Source organism: Mustelus asterias, chromosome 26 (assembly GCF_964213995.1).
Source record: "Mustelus asterias chromosome 26, sMusAst1.hap1.1, whole genome shotgun sequence".
NCBI lineage: Eukaryota > Metazoa > Chordata > Chondrichthyes > Carcharhiniformes > Triakidae > Mustelus > Mustelus asterias.
Window position 1 is genome coordinate 2,660,653 of NC_135826.1, and position 24,521 is coordinate 2,685,173.

Below are 24,521 nucleotides of genomic sequence, written 5' to 3' on the forward strand. Positions count from 1 at the left end.
CATTAGGGGTCGAGTTATTACTCCTCAGCCAGTTTCCTATTAAGGCCACGATGTTGATGCAAATCCACAATATGGATAGTAGCAGCTTTGTTCACAACTGAATGAGCATTCTGGTAGGAGATGCATAGAGGAGTGGTGAGAGCTGATCAGCTGGCAGAGTCCACAGGGCCAGAGTCAGACATAATGAATCACCTCCTGACTCCCAAAAGCCTGTCAATCATTTATAAGGGCCCAAGTCAGGTGTACAATAGAATATTCTCCTCTTGCTTGAATGAGCACAGCTCCCACAAAATACAAGAAACTCAATACCATCCAGGACAAAGCAGCCTGTTTGATCAGCACACAATGCACTGCCATAGACACGCACTCTACCCACTACTGGTACACAGTGGCAGCAGTGTGTACCATCTACAAGATGCACTGTAGTAACTCGCCAAGCTTACTTTGACCTCACTTTAGAAATGCACGACCTTAGAAATGCATGGGTATGATTTGGTGGCAATTACTGAGACATGGTTACAAGGAAACCAGATCTGGGAATTGAATATTCCGCATATTTAGTACTTCAGAAGGATAGGCAGAAAAGGAAAAAAGATGGAAGAGCTTTGCTAGTTAAGGAAGGGTTCCCTTAGAGGATGAGACCAGGGAGGTAAGAGGGGGAACACAGAAATGGCGGAGATGCTAAATAAATATTTTGCCTCAGTTTTCATGGTGGAGGTCACTAGTACCATCCCGATGGTAACAGGTAATGCAGAGGAAATAGACAGGGAGGAACTTAGAACAATCATCAATAGGGATATAGTACTCAACAAACTATTGGGATTGAAGGCAGACAAGTCTCCAGGGTCTGATGGCCTATACCCTGGGGTATTAAAGGAAGTGGCAGCGGAGATAGTGGATTCATTGGTTATAATATTCCAAAGTTCACTGGATGTGGGAAAAGTCCCAGTGGATTGGAAAAATGCTAATGAATAACCTTATTCAAAAAGGGAGCGATACAGAAAATAGGAAACTATAGACCAGTTAGTTTAACGTCTGAGTTGAGAAATTGTTCGAATCATGTAGAAAGTCAAAACACAATCGGTTAGAGTCAGCATGGTTTTATGAAGGGTTAATCATGTTTGACTAATTTGCTAAGAGTTCTTCAAAGTTGTAATAAGCTAAGTGGATAATGGGAAACCTGTAGATGTGGTATATCTGAATTTCAGGGAGGTGTTTGATAATGTTATGAAGGGGAAGTTGATCTCTCCTCTCTGAGAACTAACACTCAACCACTCAAAGAGAAGTACCTCCCTTCATAATCTGTTAAAGTGACTGTGAGAAGGGATAATATCTGCACCTCAGCAACTTTTAGTGGTCAAATCAAAATAACTACCGGAGACTCTCTGTAAAGCAACAAGTAACACTTTATTTTATTTAACTAACAGTAAACACGTTAACTAAATCATTAACAAACCAAATAAAACACCATTCTAATGGAATACTGTTTAGGTAAATCCAATTTCCACTTACTAACAAAAACAAAATAAAATTTTTAGTCACACTCAAAACGCAATCAGGTTCATCATCTTCCGGGACCTTCTGTCTTTGCTGATTTTCTTCTGTCTTCACTATCTTCTGTTGGTACCTTTATGATTGAGATGAGGCTTTCTTTTAAGACATAAATGTGGCTGTTACATTGGCAGACAGTTGCTAGCTGTGTCTTTCTCTCAAGCTCTGAACTGTGGCAGATGCAGTTGCTGGCAGAGACAGTGGTTGTCAGGCAGTTTAGAGCTGTCAGAGCTGGGAGCTGTGGCTTTTATACCCCTGATGATATACCAAAAAGCCCCACAACAGGATTGGTTTACAGGTCATCAAAACATCAAATTAAAATCTGATAGGCTGCTGCCATTCAAAAGTCTATTTGAAATTAATTGGTTAAAATTCAAGAACAACCTGTCGTCTTGGCAGCATTATTGCCTAGCCTCGTGATACAATATTTTACTTTATGCTGCCTGTGTACTGCACACCTGCATCTCTTTTAACTCTAAGCATTGCAAAAAAAACCTACCTTTTTTTAAGAAACAGACAATACAATGCTTTTTGCTCTTAGCATTTTTACAATTGTTTTAGAATTTTACAAACACTAACTTCGCAACAATAAGGTGCAGCACAGAAGGTTAATACACAAAGTAAGATCACATGTGGTTGGGGTAATTTATTAGCTTGGATAGACAACTGGCTAACTGACAGAAGGTGGAGATGTGAGTATTGTGAGACTTCTTACTGTAACTGACAGAAGGCAAAGAGTTGGGATAAATGCGTCATTTTCTGGTTGGCAAGATGTAACTAGTGGGCTGCCACAGGGTTCGGTCATCAGGTCCCAACTATTTACAATCTATATTAATGACTTGGATACAGGGATATAAGGTACCATAGTCAAATTTGCGGTTGAGACTAAAATTCTGTGGATAGTAAGTTGCAATGAAGAAATATGAAGTTTACAAATGGATATTATTAGGTTAGTGAATGGGCCAAAATGTGGCAGATGGAGTTAAACGTGGATAAGTGTGAGACTTTGATCGGAAAAATGGAAAGGCAACTTATTATCTAAATGGAGAGTGTCAGGGGTGCTTTGGTGCCGAGGGATCTGGGTGTCCTCGTGCATAAGTCGCAGAATACTGGTATGTAGGTACAGCAAGTAATAAGGAAAGCAAATGGAATTTTAGCATTTATAGCTAAAGAGATAGTGTATAAGAGTAAGGAAGTGTTGCTGCAACTATACAAGGCATTGGTGAGACTGCACCTGGAGTATTGTGTACAGTTTTGGTCCCCTTATTTGAGGAAGGATGTAGTGGCATTAGAGGAGGTACATTAGATTGATTTCAGAGATGAGGGATTTGTCTTATGAAGAGAGATTGAGCAGTTTAGGCCTATACTCTCTTGAGTTTAGAAAACTAACAGGAGATCTAATTGAGGTATGTAAGATGATAAAAGGTATTGACAAAGTAGATGTAGAGCAGATGCTTCCTCTTGTGGAGCTATCTAGAATAAGAGGTCATAGTTTAGGATAAGGGGTAGCAGATTGAAAACAGAACTGAGGAGAAACTACTTCTCTTAAAGGGTCGTGGGTCTGTGGAATTCGCTACTCCAAAATGTGGTGGATGCTGAGACATGGAGTAAATTTGAGGAGATAGACAGAGTTTTAATTAGTAATGGGTTGAAGGGTTATGGAAAATGGAATTGAGGCCAAGACAAGATCGGCCCTGATCGTATTGAATGGCGAAGCAGGCTCAAGTGGCTGAATTGCCTACTCCTGATCCTAGTTCTTATGACCACTACCATCTTACCACCTAGAAGGCAAGGGCAACAAATGCATGGGAACACCATTTGCAAGTTTCCCTCCAAGGCACACACCAACCTGACTTGGAACTATATCAATCCTTCATTGCCGCTGGATTGAAAACCTAGAACTTGCCTCCTAACAGTATCACGTGTGTAGCTAAATCAGATAGATTGCAGTGGTTCAAGGAGGCTCACCATCACCGTCTGAAGGGCAATTAAGGATGGGAAACAAACGCTGGCTATGCCAGCGACACTCAAATCTCATGAAAGAATTTTTAAAATTAACGATGGTCAAGTTGAATGTAATCCAAAAACAGCACAGGTTTGTTCTTCTAATATACTGGCCAGGCACAGACAGAAGCCAGAAAACAAGTAGAACCAGTGGCCAGTCATAAGCTCAGCAGGAGACTGAGGGTGGGATTTTCTGCGGATCCCACCACATGTTTTGCAGTGCCAGATGCACCCTGCCGTTAGCCAGCTCTGCCGTTGTTAACGGGGTTTCCCGTTGAATGCACCTCACACCACTGGGGAGCACCATCAGCAGGACTGGAAGATTCCGCCGGCGTGAATGGCTGGAAATGTCCAGCCTGAGTCTCTCAACCACAGCAGCAGGGAGGAAAGGGCAGTAAATTAGCAAATACCATAGTTGCCACTTTCATCTTTATCACCACAGCATGGTGTACCATGCTAGCAGACAATGAGAGTAGTTCTAGTCAAACCATTGACAACAACTAGAAATAATGTTTAACAACCCTGTTGGACGTTTTATGGCACGCTAGTAGTGTTCCTACTTCTGGGCTAGAACTTCCAGTTCAAGTCATGCTTTAGGGCTCGGTGGCCATAGAAGGGAATTCATAATGTGGCCAAGGAGGTTGATCATCAGCCTGGAAATTCTTCGAATACTCTTGTTGCCAGGTAGTAGGAGCAGGAGAGATTCCTGGTCAGCCATACTGCCAAAGGCATTAGTAACTCACTGTAGTACCTTGTCGAGCATGATCATGACTCAATCCAATGGAAGTTGATGGTTGCCAATGCCCTCTTCGGGGGCTGGAGTGCATCATGAGAAGGAGCATGTGATGTCCACTGCAATGCCTGAGGCCTTCCATGGCCAGTGGGCACTGCAAGAGCTGGAATGCATTAATAGCCCTGGAAATAATGTTTTAGTTTAATTTATAAAGTATTTTTTGAAAGTGTTGTTTTTTGTTATTGTGCCCTTTTAATTTGTGTTAATCAGTTTATATCTGTTTCTATTTGTTTTTCAAAATGAACTTATATAGAGAGACTTCTGGGATACTTAATGTTGGTTCGAGAGGAGGCAAACATATGTAATGTTGCTCACTGTAAATAAATCTGGTATTAAATTAAAAGACTTGCAAATGGTTTCCTTCTTCACCATCTGGCGTCAGAATGATTAAAATCAAATTTACTGAACAATTTACAATTCAAATTATCACCCATCACTAAAAACATTATGTGTTTATATTTAATTGAACAACTTCATCTATCACATCAATGACAAGTAGTATAATTAAAACACATGTTTTTTGTGTATTATTAATTATACATTTTGTGTATCAAGGGGGTTAAAAGTTTAAACCGGTACAATACTGAGAGAATATTACACTGGCAGCGTGAATTATCTTTCAAACAAGGTATTAAACCATGATGATATAAAAGAAAATTCACCTGTATTTGGAAATGAGAAGAGGAGCTTTCCTAGTGAAGATTTATGCCACGATGTGGAGATGCCGGCGTTGGACTGGGGTAAGCACAGTAAGAAGTCTCACAACACCAGGTTGAAGTCCAACAGTTGATAAAGTCCATCTGTTGGGCTTTAACCTGGTGTTGTGAGACTTCTTACTGTGCTTACCCCAGTCCAACGCCGGCATCTCCACATCATGGCTACCATCGACACCGCAAACTGCCGGCTCCAAGTGGAGAGGATCTCCAAGAAGATCGCGCATATCTGTTGGACTTTAACCTGGTATTGTGAGACTTCTTACGAAGATTTATGCCTCAGACAGGTTATCTTGTTCATGGGGTCTTGTTGTGTGCAAACTGGCTGCTCCTAATTCATTACATGATAACAATAAATACTTCATGTAAGTATTTCAGTGACAACAAAGTGTTTTGAAATGTCATGAAAGGTACTACATAAATGTAAGTTATTTTCTTATCCTGCTCTAGTCATCTAGACTAGTGTTATCATTATCAGCTAGTGCGGCTGCCTGTTATCCTCTGCTCCTCTGAGTTCTTATTGGGAAAGGTATGGAGATTTTAAACTCTTCAAGAAAAATTATTTGACGGAGGGTAAGTCTGGTCAGGCCATTTGTTCAGGGTACGGAATTTCTGACAGTGCGCCTCTGGCACTAACTGGTACGCATTTAAAATGGCCACAATTCCAAGGCTAACTTTTTAATTCCAGATTCATCAGCTGCATTTAAATTCCACCAGCTGCTGTGATGGGATTCAAACCAGTGTCCCCAGAACATTAGCCTGGGCCTCTGGATTACTAGTCTGGTGGCATTCTCAATATACCACCACCTCCCCTTGAAATCGATCACTACATAGGCGGCACGGTGGCTCAGTGGTTAGCACCGCTGCCTCACAGCATCAGGGGCCCAGGTTCAATTTTGGCCTCAGGTGACTGTGTGGAGTTTGCACGTTCTCCCCGTGTGGGTTTCTTCCGGGTGCTATCAATGGGCTGAATGGCCTCCTTCTGCACTGTAGGGATTCTATGAGAGGTCACATGACACCAGGTTATAGTCCAACAGGTATATTTGAAATCACAGGCTTTAAGAGCACTGTTCCTTGGTCAGGTGAAGTCAGATATAATGTACCCGGACTTCCAAAAAGCATTTGATAAGCACAAAAGGCTACTTAATAAGATAAGAGCCATGGTGTTGGAGATAGTATATTAGCATGGATAGAGGTTTGGTTAACTAATTAGTATGAATAGAGAATGGAAGACAGAGAGTTGGGATGAGAGGCCATTTTCAGGATGGCAACCTATAGCTAATGTCACAGGGATCAGTGCTGGGGCCACAATTATTTACAATATATATTAATAACTTGTACAAGGGAAGTGAAGTTTGCGGATTACACAAAAATAGGTGGGAAGGCAAGTGGTGAGGATGAGAGGCTATGGAGGGAAATAGGTAGGTTAAGTGAGTGGGCAAAGAATACAATGTAGGAAAATGTGAAGTTATGCACTTTGGTAGAAAGAATAAAGGAGCTGAATATGACCTAAATTGAGAAAGGCTTCCAAAAACTGCAGCACAGAGGGGGTGTGGGGATCCTCGTGCATAAATCACAAAAAGTTAACATGCAAGTTCTGTAGGTAATAGAGAATGCAAATGGAATGTTGGCCTTTATTTCAAAGGGAATGGAGTATAAAAAAGTAAAGTCTTATCAAAACTATACAAGGCACTAGTTAGACCACACCAGAATACTGTGAACAGTTTTGGTCTCCTTATCTAAAGAAAGATATACTGACATTGCAGGCAGATCAGAGAAGGTTCACTCGGTTGATCCCAGGCATGGAGAGATTTTCTTATGACAGGTTAAGTAGGTTGGGCCTGTACTCTGCAGGTTAGAAGAATGAGAGGTGACTTTATTAAGACATATAGGATTCTCAGGTAGCTTGACAGAGTAAATGCTGAGAGGTTGTTTCCCCATTTAAATAAGTGATGAGGAGAGATCTCAGGGTAATGATTCTGTGGAATTCTTTACTGCAGAGGGTTGTAAAGGCTGGGTCTTTAAGTATGTTCAAAGCTGAGAGACAGATTTTTAATCATTAAGGGAATCAAGGGTTATGGGGATAAGGTGGAAACGTGAAGTTGAGGATTACATCAGATTAGGTATTTTCCCTTTGAATGGCTGAGTAGACTCAGTGGGCTGAATGGCCTACTTCTGCTCCTATATCTTATGGACTGGACAGAGTAAATAGAGAGAAAGTATTCCCATTGGTGATTGGTTGAGAACCAGAGGACACAGATTTAAGATAATTCTCAGGATCACAGCATTGTGTAGGACAGGAGGCCACCATTCAACTCTCCAAATGAGCAATTAAATTAGTGCTCCAGCCATCTGCCCGAAACTCTGCACGTTCTTCCTTTTCGGATAACAATCCAATCTCTTTGAATACTTTGGTTGAACCTGCGTCTAACATTCTCCGGTAGTGCATTCCAGAATTTAACCACCCACTGCATGAAAAAGTATTTTCTCCTCTTGCTTCTTTTGACAATTACTTTATTTTATGATTCCAACCTTGTTGGTATGCCTTTCATGTGGCACTTTATCAAGCACCTTTTGCAAGTCCATATCCTCGACAATAACTGCCTTACCTTTACGAAAACTGTTACCACAAAGATCTGGTTAGCACTGCTGCCTCAAAGCGCCAGGACCTGGGTTTGATTCTAGCCTTGGGTGATTGTTTGCAGTTTTCTCCCTGCATCTGTGTGAGTTTCCTCTGGGTGCACTGGTTTACTCCCACAGTCCAAAGATGTGCAGGTTAGGTGGATTGGTCATGCTAAATTGCCCTTTAGTGACCCACAATGTGTAGATTAGGGATTAATAGGGTAAATGCATGTGGTTATGGGATAGTGCAGGAGGTGGGCCTGGGTGAGACACTCTATCAGAGAGTCGGTGCAGACGTGATGGGCCGGATGGCCTCCTTCTGCACTGTAGGGATTCCAGGAAAGAAAGCCACGATTCAGCTTTGCATGATTTGCTGGCTTTTAAAAAATGAATCCGACTGGTGTCCCTACACCTTTTACCATCAAAAGATATTCCTACCACCTTTTATTTTGAATACATAACACTTAAGGTTTGAAAAAAGACATAAAAGTGCTAGAAATTCAGCAGGTCTGGCAGCATGAGTGCAGAGAGTTGAAGTTGAACATCACTATTGTTAATTTAGGAATCAATTAGATGTTAAATTAGGAATAGTGTAGGTACAGATTAAGAATGTTGTCCTAGTCCTCTGCCATGCAGGGACAATGCTGTGACAGATGTGAATGGGCTGAGTGAGGACCGCCTGCCGCCACACACTGAGCCCAGTGACATCACCACCATCGCGACCCGCTGACGTCATAGCCACTGCTCGCGCACAGCCGGTTCGGGTAAAATGGCCGAGTCTGTGAGCGGCTTGAGGGCAAGAAGAGCCGCTGCTGAGTCCCTCAACTTCACGCGGGGACGGTTTAAAGACGCCGCGTTGAATTCCCGCGGGTGGACACTCGAGCAGGCTTACCGTGACCACTGACCGGCTCCATCACCAACATGGCGCTGGCGCGGATATCACGTGAGGCCGAGCGGGGCGGGACTGGGCGAGCTGGGCCAGGGGCGGGCTGGTGGGGAAGGGGCGAGACTGTTGGAGAGGGGCGGGATTGGGCAAGGTGGGGTGGGGCGGGACGGTGGGGGAGGGGCAGGCCGTGATGGGCAGAGGAGAGGCGTATCGGGCCGGGCTGGGGAGGGGAGGGGAGGGGCGTGCCGGGCTGGGGAGGGGAGGGGAGGGGCGTGACGGGCTGGGGAGGGGAGGGGAGGGGCGTGACGGGCTGGGGAGGGGAGGGGCGTGACGGGCTGGGGAGGGGAGGGGAGGGGCGTGACGGGCTGGGGAGGGGAGGGGAGGGGCGTGACGGGCTGGGGAGGGGAGGGGCGTGACGGGCTGGGGAGGGGAGGGGCGTGACGGGCTGGGGAGGGGAGGGGCGTGACGGGCTGGGGAGGGGAGGGGCGTGACGGGCTGGGGAGGGGAGGGGCGTGACGGGCTGGGGAGGGGCGTGACGGGCTGGGGAGGGGCGTGACGGGCTGGGCGTGACGGGCTGGGGCGGGGCGTGACGGGCTGGGGAGGGGCGGGGCGTGACGGGCTGGGGAGGGGCGGGGCGTGACGGGCTGGGGAGGGGTGGGGCGTGACGGGCTGGGGAGGGGTGGGGCGTGACGGGCTGGGGAGGGGTGGGGCGTGACGGGCTGGGGAGGGGTGGGGCGTGACGGGCTGGGGAGGGGTGGGGCGTGACGGGCTGGGGAGGGGTGGGGCGTGACGGGCTGGGGAGGGGAGGGGCGCGACGGGCAGGGGAGGGGCGCGACGGGCAGGGGAGGGGCGCGACGGGCAGGGGAGGGGCGCGACGGGCAGGGGAGGGGAGGGGCGCGACGGGCAGGGGAGGGGAGGGGCGCGACGGGCAGGGGAGGGGAGGGGCGCGACGGGCAGGGGAGGGGAGGGGCGCGACGGGCAGGGGAGGGGAGGGGCGCGACGGGCAGGGGAGGGGAGGGGCGCGACGGGCAGGGGAGGGGAGGGGCGCGACGGGCTGGGGAGGGGCGCGACGGGCTGGGGAGGGGCGTGTCGGGCTGGGGAGGGGCGTGTCGGGCTGGGGAGGGGCGGGGCGCGACGGGCTGGGGAGGGGCCGGGTGGGTGTGGTGCTCCGCCTCCTCCGCGCTGTCACCTTGAGCGACGCTCCGTTTTTGCCAGAGGCGGTGACGCAATGACGTCGGGTGGGCGCACTGATGCGTACGCAGCGTGATGACGCAAGGTCTGGGCGCGGGCACGCGGCGGGAGCGCGCACGCTGACATTCCGACTGACTGACTGGTTGGAAGGGCTTTAGACGGACCGAGAGCGGGAGACGATGCAGATCACGCTGAAGACCCTCCAGCAGCAAACCTTCCGCATAGACATCGATTCTGAGCAGACGGTGAGTGTGTGCAGGCCGCCCGGCCCCGACACACTGTGGAGTGGGACTGGGGCAAAGCGGAGAGAGACTGCGGCGCGTTGGGAGCAGGCCGCGGGAGCGGACAGGAGAGTGGCGGTGTGGGCCTAGGCCTGGAGTAGGTGCTGCACCGGTCTCTTGATGCGGGATTGGAGGCGAAGCCTGGTCAACACTGGGCTGAAAGTGGACCTTCCTTTTCCACCGTCTCCGGATGGCATTGGTTGGGATGTGGTCTTAGGAAAGTCCGGGGATCTTGGCGGCATTAGGCCGCCCCTAGCCAGTCAGTTAGGGCCGTATGTGCACTGCCCCCCCCAGGAGGTTAGTAACTCCGCGGGACCATCCCACACGGCCTTCGAGGCCTCTGGATTGTTTACCCAGTTGTCCCACCCTTACCAGCAGAGTGGAAGCTTGGCTCACCCCCCTGGGCGACCCGGCTACAACTGGGTTACACTGCGCTTTCATCAAGGAAGTTAGGGAGAGAGCACGTTTAGGCGGTGAAATAAGCCTACATCTCTGCGGGTCGTGAATAGAAGTACTGGGCATGATGCATCAAAATTAGAAAGAGTAACATTAAACCTGCACTGGGATCGAACCCAAAACAACCATGACACAGCAGCACAGTTGTCAATGTGAATTGTGTAAGAGTAACTCAGTCTGGGGCCTGCTGCTCAGATGTTATATTTGTGTGAAATGTTCTTCATTAAGAAATAATACCCCCGCAACCCAATTTTCTGAAAAACCGAGTTTAACCTTTGCTTAAATCGTCACTGTAAAGAGAAAGTCATGTACGTTTACACGTGTAAACCTTCACTGCTGTAAACCCACCTCATGTTTCGAGAACATTTAACTTTTTTTGTCACTTTAAATCTGCTTTATATTCAATTTGGTTTTTTTTTGGGGGGGGGTTAGTGGTGGAATCTGAATATATTAAGTTGCCCTTCAGGGAGAACTTTTATTTTGCAAATTGTCAGTGGAATTGTAGAATTTAAAAGCTACTCAAATGTTTCATTACTGCAGTGGTGTAACATTGTAATAGTAACAAAGTGAAAACATTTAATTTTAAGTAATAAATTGCCAGAATTGGCCATGATGGACTGGGAGACATTACTGAAGGGGAAGAAGTGGACAGGCAATGGCAGACTGCTAAAGAATGAATAAGTGAACTCCAGGAAAGTTGTTTGTTCCTGTTTGGCACAAGAGTTGTAAGGGAATTGTGGCCAAATCATGGCCCACAAGGGAAATTAGAGATATCAGATTCAAGGAAGAATCATACAGATTGGCAAGAAAAAGCAATAGACCTGAGAATGGGAGCAGTTTAAAACTCAGCAAAGGAGGATCAAGAGATTAAGAAGGGAAAACTAGAGTATGGAAGTAAGCTAGCGGGGAGCATAAAAACGGACTGTAAAAGTTTCTATAGACTTGTAAAGAGAAAAAGATTGACAAAAACAAATGTAGGCCCCTTAGTCAGAAATGGGAGAATTCATAACAGAATAAACAAATGACTGATAAATAATGTTTGTACTTTATTCATGTCTTCCTTTGTGAAGCAATGTACCAGAAGTGCTGAGAGAAACGTGATTTAGTGAGGAGCTGAAGGAAATTAGCATTAGTAGAGAAATGGTTTTGGGGAAATTGATGGGATTGAAGGTGGATAAATCTCCAGGTCCTGATAATCTTCATCCCAGAGTACTTAAGGAAGTGGCCCTGGAAATAGTAGGTCCATTGGTGGTTATTTTCCAAAATGTTTTGGACTCTGGAATAGTTCCTACAGATTGTAAGCCTACTATTCAAAAAGGTAGGTAGAGAGAAAACAGAGAAAAAATGGCCGAGTGAGGGAACCATGGTTCACGAAAGAGGTGGAATGTCTTGTGAAAAGGAAGAGGGAAGCTTATGTAGGGATGAGGAAACAAGGTTCAGATGGCTCGATTGAGGGTTACAAGTTAGCAAGGAATGAGCTGAAAAAGGGGCTTAGGAGAGCTAGAAGGGGACATGAGAAGTCTGTGGCGGGTCGGATCAAGGAAAACCCCAAGGCTTTTTACTCTTATGTGAGGAATAAAAGAATGACCAGGGTGAGGTTAGGGCCGGTCAAGGATAGTAGTGGGAACTTGTGTATGGAGTCAGTAGAGATAGGCGAGGTGATGAATGAATACTTTTCTTCAGTGTTCACCAAGGAGAGGGGCCATGTTTTTGAGGAAGAGAAGGTGTTACAGGCTAATAGGCTGGAGGAAATAGATGTTCGGAGGGAGGATGTACTAGCGGTTTTGAATAAACTGAAGGTCAATAAGTCCCCTGGGCCTGATGAAATGTATCCTAGGATTCTTTGGGAGGCAAGGGATGAGATTGCCGAGCCTTTGGCTTTGATCTTTGGGTCCTCACTGTCCACGGGGATGGTGCCAGAGGACCGGAGAGTGGCGAATGTTGTTCCTCTGTTTAAGAAAGGGAATAGAAATGACCCTGGTAATTATAGACCGGTTAGTCTTACTTCGGTGGTTGGTAAATTGATGGAAAAGGTCCTTAGGGATGGGATTTATGACCGTTTAGAAAGATGCGGATTAATCCGGGATAGTCAGCACGGATTCGTGACGGGCAAGTCGTGCCTCACAAATTTGATAGAATTTTTTGAGGAGGTAACTAAGTGTATTGATGAAGGTAGGGCAGTTGATGTCATATACATGGATTTTAGTAAGGCGTTTGATAAGGTCCCCCATGGTCGGCTTATGATGAATGTAAGGAGGTGTGGGATAGAGGGAAAGTTGGCCGATTGGATAGGTAACTGGCTATCTGATCGAAGACAGAGGGTGGTGGTGGATGGAAAATTTTCGGACTGGAGGCAGGTTGCTAGCGGAGTGCCACAGGGATCAGTGCTTGGTCCTCTGCTCTGTGATTTTTATTAATGACTTAGAGGAGGGGGCTGAAGGGTGGATCAGTAAATTTGCTGATGACACCAAGATTGGTGGAGTAGTGGATGAGGTGGAGGGCTGTTGTAGGCTGCAAAGAGACATAGATAGGATGCAAAGCTGGGCTGAAAAATGGCAAATGGAGTTTAACCCTGATAAATGTGAGGTGATTCATTTTGGTCGGACAAATTTAAATGTGGATTACAGGGTCAAAGGTAGGGTTCTGAAGACTGTGGAGGAACAGAGAGATCTTGGGGTCCATATCCACAGATCTCTAAAGGTTGCCACTCAAGTGGATAGAGCGGTGAAGAAGGCCTATAGTGTGTTAGCTTATATTAACAGGGGGTTGGAGTTTAAGAGCCATGGGGTTATGCTGCAACTGTACAGGACCTTGGTGAGACCACATTTGGAATATTGTGTGCAGTTCTGGTCACCTCACTATAAGGAGGATGTGGAAGCGCTGGAAGATTTACCAGGATGCTGCCTGGTTTGGAGGGTAGGTCTTATGAGGAAAGATTGAGGGAGCTAGGGCTGTTCTCTCTGGAGCGGAGGAGGCTGAGGGGAGAGTTGATAGAGGTTTATAAAATGATGAAGGGGATAGATAGAGTGAACGTTCAAAGACTATTTCCTCGGGTGGATGGAGCTATTACAAGGGGGCATAACTATAGGGTTCATGGTGGGAGATATAGGAAGGATATCAGAGGTAGGTTCTCTACGCAGAGAGTGGTTGGGGTGTGGAATGGACTGCCTGCAGTGATAGTGGAGTCAGACACTTTAGGAACATTTAAGCAGTTATTGGATAGGCACATGGAGCACACCAGGATGATAGGGAGTGGGATAGCTTCATTTTGGTTTCAGATAAAGCTCGGCACAACATCGTGGGCCGAAGGGCCTGTTCTGTGCTGTACTGTTCTATGAGACCAATAGATCAGTGAGCCTAACATTGGTACTGGGGAAGTTGCTAGAGTCCATTATCAAGGATTTCATAACTTGGCATTTGGAAGGCAGTGGTATAATCAGACAAAGCCAGCATGGATTTACAAAGGGAAATCATACTTGATGAATTTATTGGAATTTTGAAGATGTGACTAGTAGACTGAGGAGAACAAGTGGATGTGGTTTATTTAGACTTTCAGAAGGCTTTTGACAAGGTCTCTCATAACAGACTACTGTGTAAAGTTAAATCATATGGGATTGTAGATAAAGTCTTGAGATGGATAGAAAAAAAGCTGGTTAGTAGATAGGAAGCAAAGAGTTGGCATAAATGGGTCTTTTTCTGATTGACAGTCGGTGACTAGTGGGGTTCCAGGGTTCTGTGTTAGGACCCCAAGAGTTCACATTATATGTTAATGATTTGGAAGAGGGAACTGAATGTATTATCTCCAAATTTTCAGATGATACAAAGTTGGGTGGGTGAGCTTTGAGAAGGATGCAGAGATGCTTCAGGGTGATTTGGGCAGGCTGTGTGTGTGGCCATTTGCATGGCAGATGCAGTATAATGTGGATGAATGTGAGATTATCCACTTTGGTAACAATAATAGGAAGACAGATTATTACTTGAATGGGTGTAAATTGAGAGAGATGGATACTCAACGAGACCTTGGAGTCCTTGTGCATCAGTTGCTGAAAGTAAGCGCACAGGTACAGCAGGCAGTAAAGAAGGCAAATGGTATGTTGGCCTTCATAGTGAGAGGATTTGAGTATAGGGATTTTGGGATGGCAGGTCTGTCATATGAGGAGAAACCAACTTGGTTAGGATTGTATTCACTGGAGCTTAGAAGAGTGAAACTTATAAAATTCTAACAGGATAGATTCAGAATGAATGTTCCCAATGGTGGGGGAGTCCAGAACTATGGGTAAACCTTTTAGAACTGAGGTGAGGAGAAATTTCTTCACCCGGAGAGTGGTGAATGTGTGGAATTCACTACCACAGAATGTAGTTGAGGCCAAGACATTGATTTCAGGAAGAAATTAGATATAGCTCTTGGGGCTAAAGGGATCAAGGGATATGGGGGTAGGGGGATCAGGATATTGAATTTGATGATCAGCCATGATCAAAATGAATGGTGAAGTAGGCTCGAAGGGCAGAATGGCCTACTCCTGCTTCTAGCTTCTATGTAAAGTGTGTTCCATGGTGAATAGATCAGTTTACAGCATACTAAAGGTTCAAACTGCAGCCAGATGTCTCCCTGGTCTTAGTTTTAAAACTTCAGGATTATTTTTCAGTTTAGTTTTGGGGAAAAATAGCAAAAATGCAAGCCATGTCAGAAAACAGTAGAAACAGTCAGCAGGTCTTTCAGAATCTGTGATAAGGAAACATTGGAGTCTGAAATGAGAATGGGTTAGGGGATTATGGGTGTTCAAAACCATTTTAAAAAAAAGTGTTTGAAGCCAAGGTAAACAGGTTTTTGAGCACCAGAACTTTATTTTCTGATGATGTTTGAGTAAAGATCACCTCTAACAGTAATTTCTATTTATATAGTTCCCTTAAAGTAATGAAACATGCTAAGGGCTTGCTAACAAACAAAATTTGACACCAAGCCATTAAGCTCATAGTTCAGACAAGCAAAATACTTGGTCAAAGAGGCAGGTTTTAAGAAGTGCCTTATAGAGGGAGAAAACTTCCAGTCTGTGATATTGTAGCAAGCTCTAACTACATTAGTATTGAATTTTGAGTGTTACAAAAATGAACTGTTGCATTATTTGAATGATGAAAGTTAATGACTACTGATGTTGTCTTATGTTCCGAGTTGTTTTTAGCTTTTCCAGTGGCTTAGCTAATAAGTAGACCATGTTGACTCATTCAGAGCACACTGTCTTCTGTGGTTTATTCCTGGCCTGCACTTTAGCTAATCTGACCCAGGGCAGCATTTGGTGCCCTACCATTGATTTCAGGTACTTGGGCCTAGGCTAAAACTTGAATCATAGTTCCCTTTGATTGCTGTTTAGTAACTCCTGCTGGAAAATGTGCATCTGAGAACAGGATTGGGTGCTACTTTGATTTAGGCTTGGTGCATATGTGGGCTCTTGAGGTCAAGAATAGCCACATCAGTGAGGTATTGTTGCCCATGGATTCATAGCTAAGCTAGAGTTGGTACTTGCCACCTGTGAAACTGAGCTCCAGCGAACACTTGCAGAAAAATGGGGATACGTTCTGGCTTCTAATTCATTCTGTTTATGCATATGTAACTCTTTGCCCATCTACCCTGTACATAGAATATCTGGATGTCAAGTAAATAGTGATTGCACACTTTGTGAAAGCATTTGTTTAAAATAAAATTCTCCATCTTTGATCAGCTTCTACAGTTCAGATTGCAAATAGTCTGGAGTGGAGTTTTCTTTAACAAAACATTTTCCAGACACTTTGTACATTTATTTTTCCTGTGACTTGAATTTGTTCTATTCTGTCTGGCATCTTGATTCTTGGCTTAGCAGGGGTAGAAGAATGTGAATTTTTATTTTGAGCAGTTTGCCTACTACATCACAATTTCTTCTGCCTGAGGATGCACAGGTAACATGTTCCCAGGTTTAACAATGTCACCGTTGTCATAACTCGGGTAATGTGTGGGAGTGAAGCTTGGGTGACTGAATACTTCCTTTTCTTGGAAACTGTATGGAGTTTGCATGCTCTCCCCGTGTCTGCGTGGGTTTCCTCCGGGTGCTCCCTCCCACGGTCCAAAGAGATGCAGGTTAGGTGGGTTGGCCATGCTAAATTGACCCTAGTGTCAGTGGATTAGTGGGGTAAATATGTGGGGTTAGGGAATAAGGCCTGGGTGGGAATGCGGTCGGTGCTGACTCGATGGGCCAAATGGCCTCCTTTTGCACTGTAGGGATTCTATGATCTATGTGGTCTTGTTACTACTGTGTGCACATAGGATGTTTTAAAAATTAGACTGAAGAGCTTATGGGTAGCTGGCATGTTTGCCTAGAGGAATCTAGAATATTTCCTTTTTTTCACTGTCTAGAGTAGTTGATGTAGTGCAGCTTCATTCAGATTTCAAGTTGGCTTGTGCAATCAGGTTGTGTTCAGGAATACCAAGGGGGGATGATTTGATCTCTGGTGCAATCTAATGAATATGGAGGCCAGATGTGCCCCGCCTTCAGAAAGGGAACATCCCACAGGGCATTTATGTTGCTTGTATGAGAAGTCGCCCACCGTTTAGTTTGGAAGACTGGTGTAGGCAACTTGCTTTTCTTTGTGGGAAGGATATTCAGCCAGCTTGTTTGGGTCTGCACACTCCATGTGCCATTCTTATCTATTTAATTATAGCTAGCAAATTATCTCAATAGCTTGGATAAAAGCAAATTATTGCGGATGCTAGAATTAGAAACCAAAAGAGAGAATGCTGGGAAATCTCAGCAGGTCTGGCAGCCTCTAAGGAGAAAAAAGAGCTGACCTTTCGAGTCCAGATGACCAGTTTGACAAAGGGTTACCTTTTCTCTCCTCACATATACTGCCAGACCTGCTGAGATTTCCCAGCATTTTCTGTTTTGGTTACCTCAATAGCTTCTCTTACTCCAATGTATTACCTCTTGTGTCCTTTAAAGACCTATTCTTGCCTCCCCTCTGTGACACCATCTAAAAACAATGTCATTTTCCACCATTAAACTGATGGTACACACAGCAAGGCCATCTCTCCTTAACCCTCTATCTCTTTGTCAGACTGCTTGCCCAACATCCTGCATGATTAGAAACTTTCTTCAATTAAATATTGTGAAGACTGGAGGTACTGACTTCAATCCCCAGTGCAAACTCTGTTTTCTAGCTACTGTATCCATCCATCTTGTGACACATTGGGTATGCTTCCCTTGTCAATTGCACCAATTGATTCCCAGTTAAGTAACTCCTTGATTTTTATTCTCATCCTTGTTTTCAAACTCTTCAACGGCCGAGCCCTTTCCTATTTCTGCAAACTCCTCCTCTGCAGCAACCTTCTGAGATGTCAAGGCTCTTCTCATTCTGATCTTCCCAGCACTCCCAATTTTAATTGGTCCATCACTGATGACCATGGGGCCCTAAGCTCTGGTATTCCTCCCTTATACCTCTGCTTACCTAGCTTCCTTTCTTCCTGTAAGACTATTTACAACCGATCTCTTTATTCAAGTTTTTGATCATCTGCCATTATGTCTCCTTATCTGACTCAGTCATATTTTGCTTTACATGTGAAGTTCTTTGGGATGTTTTATTACATTGTGGGCACTTTATAAACAGTGTCGTATAGAATAAATGCTATAATCAATGTTGTAAGGTACCCAACACGGCAGTCAATTTGAACACATTCCCACAAACTGCAATGAGATACTGGCCAGATAATCTGTTCTGTTATCTTGGGTGAGGGTTAGATATTGAGAATAATGGGTACCCATGAGTGTGTTGCAGGCTAGAATCTAATCGATTTTGATATTGTATTAATATAATAATGGACACCAGGAGCGAGTTGAAATACAAATATGAGGGCTTATCAGTGATGTGAACTGCATTCTTAGTTTTCAAGCGGGGGCCAAACTTTGTGCTGAAGAGGCTTCTTGAAAATGCTGTCATTCTTCTTTGTAATTGATGAATTTGCATGAGAAAATCTATGGTGTCTATCACAGATTTATCAGGAAATTGTAATATTGATGCGGAAAATTGTAAATATAGCCTTGTTGCAAATTTCTTACAATTCTGTCCAATATCTATTTACAGGTGACTGGAGTGATATCTGTTAAGGTGTTTCCAAAAAAGTACCATAATCAGTTGGAATGCTACAGGGTGTTTGTTATGCTCATGCCATCAAAGTACTTTTGATTCAGTGATTTTGTTGGTGACATTGCATCATTAGAATAATTCTATATAAGAACTTCAGTAACACTGTGTGCTGATTTAGTGTCATGGAATGTTTACTGTTGATCCCAGTAGTATGAAAGATGCCATAACGTTTCGAGTTTGTGGGAAATTTGGTAGCTGGTTGCTCAGCATCTCTGCAGCACAGTGGCACAATGGTTAGCACTGCTGCCATACAATGTCAGGGATTCAGGTTCAATTCCAGCCTTGGGTCACTATCTGTGTGGAGTTTGCACATTTTCCCCATGTCTCTGTGGGTTTCCTCTAGGTGCTCTGGTTTCCTCCCACAGTCCAAAGATGTGCGGGTTAGGTGGATTGGCCATGCTGTGTCAGGGGGATTAGCAGGGTAAATACAAGGGACTATGAGGGTAGGTAGGATTGTTGTCGGTGCTGGCTCAATGGGCTGAATGACGACCTCCTGCACTGTAGGGATTCTATGAAAGTAGTGTATGAAGTGAAGTAACAGCAACGTGTGAAGAAAATGACTCTTAGCGAACTTTCTGGGGTCTAAAACTCCTTTTGTTACTAAAAACCGACAGTTAGTAACTGGATGGGGAAATATAGGGTAGTGGCAGTAGACACATGCACACTGTTGTTCTATCCTTTTTCATGGATTTGTCCTTAACTGTAAGCAAAGTAATCACTTTGTCTTATTTTGAAGATCAATTTGGTATAGACATTTGGTATGGGCTTAATGCCTGTTTCTGGAATGTAACATTGTGATGTTTTGGTTTTTCGGAGGCTATCTTTATGCTGTTGAATAATTTTTTTAAAAATAGGCATGTTGTAGAACAGCACATCTTGGCGAGCTGTAGGTATGTTGTTAGAATAATTGGTTTCATTCCATATTAAATTCCTTTGAACCCATTGCACCTGTGCAGATTTTTGGAAGAACTAGTCCCTGCATTTTTCTCATGCTCTTCTAAACTTTGCTTGAAACAATTATTCACTTGGATTCTATAAAGCTTTGAAAAAGCTGATTCTGTTTCTGGTTGGGAATTCCAACTTTTAACCATCCTCTATTTTTAAAAAATAACTCTTTTAACCTCTTCCTTGTTGTTATTTTATTTCAGGATATTTTACACATTTGTCTTTTTGCAGAGAACTTTTCTATTTTAAATAGAGATGCTTCAACATGCTTCCATCTCCCCTTGCAAAAATAAAAAAGGCACTGAGGCGCCTCTCTCTGCAATCTTAAGGAACAGATGGATATAAAGGATTCAGTGCCCTTTTATTTTTAGTCTGAAAGTGGCTGGGTGTGTACATTTGCAGTCTGCTCATGTTAATATAGGAGCTCTGGTTAGAAGAGGCATTTGATATCTGTTTTTGGTTGGGAAAGCAGCTGTGTGGTAGATTTGGCTTCAGCATCTTTGGATTGCAAATGGAGTAAATGGGGATATTGTTTCTGCTTGTAACAGCTGTTCAGTTATTCCTACAAAAAGCGCAAGTGTGGACATCAGGTGTGGACAAGATCAAGCTGATCTGATTTCTGTGTTCAGTTGGTCTGACATTGGCTAGGTGCTCAAATGTGTGGCGAAGTTATTTTCAGGGGAACTGAGAATGAAATAACTTGAGGTTTGTGAGTTTACAAACGTGCTGGGTGAGGACCCTAATGATTTTGAAATTTAAATTGTGTTTAGGAGTCTGAGTATTTTTCTTTTGTTAAGGCAAAATTCATTCAGTCATTAAACTTAATTGCAGTAAATTTGCTATCTGATGTTTTCTGGATCGAACGCCTGATCTCGGAAGCTAAGCAGACTCAGGCCTGGTTAGTACTTGGATGGGAGACTGCCTGGGAATACCAGGTGCAGTAGGCTTGTTGTGTTTCTTGCAGCAGTTGTCACGTTCGTCTCTCACGCGCAAGTTTCCCGGTTCAAAACTGGACTGAAACATTTCCTTGAGCAGTCACCCCAGGTCTATTCCAACTATCCATCCTCAGTCATCTTTATTTTCTTTGTTTTTTGGTGATATAATCTGTGGACATTGAACCAACATCTACATGCATATGTTAGCATCCAATTCTTACATCTTTGAGCTCTGTGCTTACCTTGTTCTGTTGAAGTGCCTACCTAATGTTGTCTTGAATAAACCAAAATTTCCTTCAGCTGAACAAAAAAAGCCTGATACCATTGATTTGGCCCTGTCAGATTTTGCACTTGTCTCCCTTGCTGTTCATTCAAGATAAAGACAGGCAGCATCTAACCTGTCCATTTTGTTTGATTTATCCATTACCAAGCTTAGATTCAATATCAACATCACTGCCTTCGTCTTTATTGCCATTTCTCAAGTTCACCTTGTATGACTTCTATGTTCAACTTCCATAACCATCCATCTTTCAAACTGTGGTGCATACACACCTTACCCATAATTGCCCTCGCTTAAACATTACTTCTACTTCACTGGTCTTTGTTAGGTTATTGTTTCTTAACTTCGCTTCCTGTATCCTTGAGTGCCCCTACTATGGTCTAGTTTATTCTGTCCCCCATCTCATCTTCATTGGTAGGTCTTTCAACCACTTCAGCCCAACTGTTTGAATTCTGCCCCGAAACTCTTTCACCCTTTTAAGATTCATTATTGCCTTTTAAAGGTCATTTCACATCTTTCAGGCCAAGTGTTTAGTCACCTCACTGAACACTGCTGGGAAAAAAATGTTATTTGCACCACTTCTTCTCTGGAGAGCCTTGGAATGTTTTTCAATATCAAAGGTACTTTATAAATGCAAGTTGTTGATTATTTATTAATTTGGTTATTGGTCAACTATTGTACTTGCTATATGTTGAAATTGTAATCTCATTGGTGAGTAATGGATATTGGGCATTAATAAGTATGGATCTTACTCCATTAACACATGATTTACAATTGTGAGGGACTCGAGTTAGAAATAAACGTGGAACTTCCCCATGAAGTGTGTAAAATTGGAGAGCTACTTTTCGCACACCTTGTTAAAGTGGAAAGTAAATTGAACAAGTAACTCTTCACCCCTGCTTTCTTGGGCAAGGAATGCTGCGTAATATTGAGAGAATTGTTGATCTACTGACATGGTGATTCCACTGCAGCTGTTTCCCTACTGCAACACAAGTGGCAGCTCTTTTTTGTGTGTCATATTATCTATAATCTGCTCCATCATCACCTTTCATGTTTTCAGCTGCCTTGTTCCTAAGCTCTAGAATTTCCTCCCTAACCCTCTCCATTTAGCCAGCTCTCTCCTCACTTTAAGACACTATCTCTTTCAAAGCTTTTGGCCATCTATTCTGATATCTGCTCCTGTGACACTCAAATTGTTTGCATTAGTATTGCTCTTATTAAATGCCCTGGGATGTTTTGCTAGGACAGAGAAACCTAAATTAATGCCAGGAATTCTGCACTTGGAGGGGTAAGGAAGAAAAGGAACATAGCAGGTGTAGTGTTTCCTGGTGAAATGTATGAATACAATGTTAATACCCAGAAGATCCTTTTGGCTGTGACACTGTAGCTCTCTGGAGAATGGGTGGATTGTGGTCGGTGTTAATTATTACCACCATTGAAGAATGTCATTCTTCCACCAATCAGTCTGAAGCTAGAGGTGAAAGTTCAGTGCTGCAACCCAGAGCAAAACACTTTTTGAAAAACAAATCTCCAGCTCACTGACTAGCAACCCCCCTTTTTGTTTTCAGGTTTCATCTAAAATCCTGTGATTGTAACCAGTGGAACTTTCTGGCCACAAATGTGAATTCACCTAGGATGAACACACATGGTGTCTGTTCATGTGCAATATCTTAGTTTTCATAGCACTATACTGATTCAGGACTTAAGGTTGCAAGTACATTTATCTGTATGTGGGCACCTGATTTCTCAGAGGCAGGGTGGGTCTCAGGCTAAAATGAAGTCAATTATATAGCAGTGAGGTCCACAAAGTTGATAAGTTTCAGGTGGTCTCGTGAAACACTGATTGTAATGCCTGATTTGGGCTGGAATAAACACTGAAAGGTCATCACTGGGCTAGAAAAGTTTTGGTGAGTAAAAAAAAATCTGTTTAATTAGCGGAAAATGACAAAACGTTAAATGCACTGACATGGGTAAGAATATGTTCTGTTCAGTGGTGCTGGAGCAGGCCACAAAGGATTAACAGCAACAAAAGGGTTTGGTCCAGTGAAGGTAGAATAGATAATTGGTTCATTTGATATTTGTCTGGTAGCATGTTTATGGTACAGACCTAGCCACCTGGAGGTTGCGGGTTCAAATCCCACCATGGCAAGTGAAATTGAATGCAGTAACCTTGGTAATTTGCAAACGAGCACCAAAAAAATGGTAATGAAAGCTGAAGGGTATTTGTAAAAACTGAACTGATTCAATAATGCCTTCTGGTAAGGGAATCTTGTCTTGCAATGGCATATCTGTTGTCATCTTTACCATTGAATCCCTACAGTGCAGAAGGAGGCCATTCGGCCCATTGAGTCTCCAATAGAGCATCACCCCCCACCCCCAATGCATTTACCATGGCTAACCCATCTAACCTACATGTCTTTGACACTATGGGGCAATTTAGCATGGCTAATCCATCTAACCTGTGCATCTTTGGAGTGTGGGAGGAAACCGGAGCACCTGGAGGAAGCTTACGGAGACATGGGGCAGTTGTACAGACACCACACAGTCACCCAAGGCTGGAATTGAACCCACGTCCCTGTGCTGTGAGGCATCAGTATTAACCACAGTTCCACTGTGCCACCCTAAAATAAGTTGTTTTGCATTGCCCAGGATCTGCCAGTAACTCCAGTTCCCCACACTGTGGGTGATGTTTGAAATCTCTACATCCCAAAAATAAATTTTAAAATAAGATACTTGTAATTATTGACCAGTTTCTGCTGCATACAATCGTTGCCATAATGGTCTGATCTCTTTCCCTCATTTGGATGCCAAGTAATCTACTTGCTTTGCTTTTTCTGCTAACATTCATGTATGAGAAATCATTAATAAAAAAGGAGCGGTAATAATTGCTTTGTTAAAAAACTGGAAATCTGAAACAAAAACATAAGCTGGAAAGAGAAGGCAGGTCAGTCCGCGTTTGTGGAATAAACAAGAATTTGACACTTTAGGTGGATACATCAGTAATGACCTCAGTTCTGATGAAGGATATGCACCTGTTCATAGCTTTTGGTTGACCCGTTTTGTTCTCTGTTTTGTTCTCTGCTCTTCAGAATCAGGAAGTAGGTCATGCCAGGCTAGTTGGCAATGGCCATTTTTAGACTTGCCTATAAAATACTGAGAAATGCAAGGCATATTTTCTGTTGTTCTTGGTTCATCGTGAGCAGTGTGTGACATGGAATTAAAAGTACCTTACTTTAGTTTCAGGTTTGTTGCTGTATTTGATTTTATGGTGCATGGTATAATTGCTTTGAAATAGTGAGGAAAATGTTCCTTGCAAGCAAGATAAATTGAACAGTTTCAATGTTCTGAGTCTTGATTAAGTGGCAAACAGTATTCCGAAGAAACTAAATAAAAATGCCGTTGTCTTGGGCTTCTGGATGATTCAGTGTTGAACACTTTGATAAGCAAGTATTGGGGAGAGTGAAAGGGATAATAAATGTGGGAGGTATTCTAGCCTTTTCTGCTGTTTATCCCTGTCCGGGTTGTCACACTGTCCCAAGCAGCCTAAATGTTTGACAATCGTTGATCGTCTACAGTGGTGGGTAGAACTGGCTGGACTTGATTATCACTTGGGATCAATTGAGAAATCTGACCCAGAGGCTCTGAAACTGTTGTGAATATGCAGCTATCCTGAGTACTGTGTTGAAGTACCAATA

At 43.9% G+C, this 24,521-nt stretch overlaps 1 protein-coding gene and 1 long non-coding RNA gene across 3 annotated transcripts in view; one reads left to right on the top strand and one right to left on the bottom strand.

The window, feature by feature from the left end:
- The window catches only part of LOC144479378 (uncharacterized), a 116,811-nt gene that overhangs the window by 45,611 nt on the left and 46,679 nt on the right, over positions 1-24,521 (top strand). Inside the window, exon 13 of the mRNA XM_078197998.1 lies at positions 9,919-10,005. Coding sequence (XP_078054124.1) covers positions 9,919-10,005 — 87 coding nt within the window. The remainder of the gene's footprint in view (positions 1-9,918; positions 10,006-24,521) is intronic.
- On the bottom strand, positions 1,388-8,708 carry LOC144479719 (uncharacterized). Of its 2 annotated transcripts, XR_013495558.1 has the most exons (4): positions 8,576-8,708; positions 6,821-6,909; positions 4,307-4,470; positions 1,388-1,806 (listed from the first exon to the last, which is right to left on the bottom strand). It is a non-coding gene; the product is annotated as an uncharacterized LOC144479719 (long non-coding RNA). The 2 variants fall into 2 exon arrangements; XR_013495559.1 differs by lacking the exon at positions 4,307-4,470 and having other exon boundaries at positions 1,389-1,806.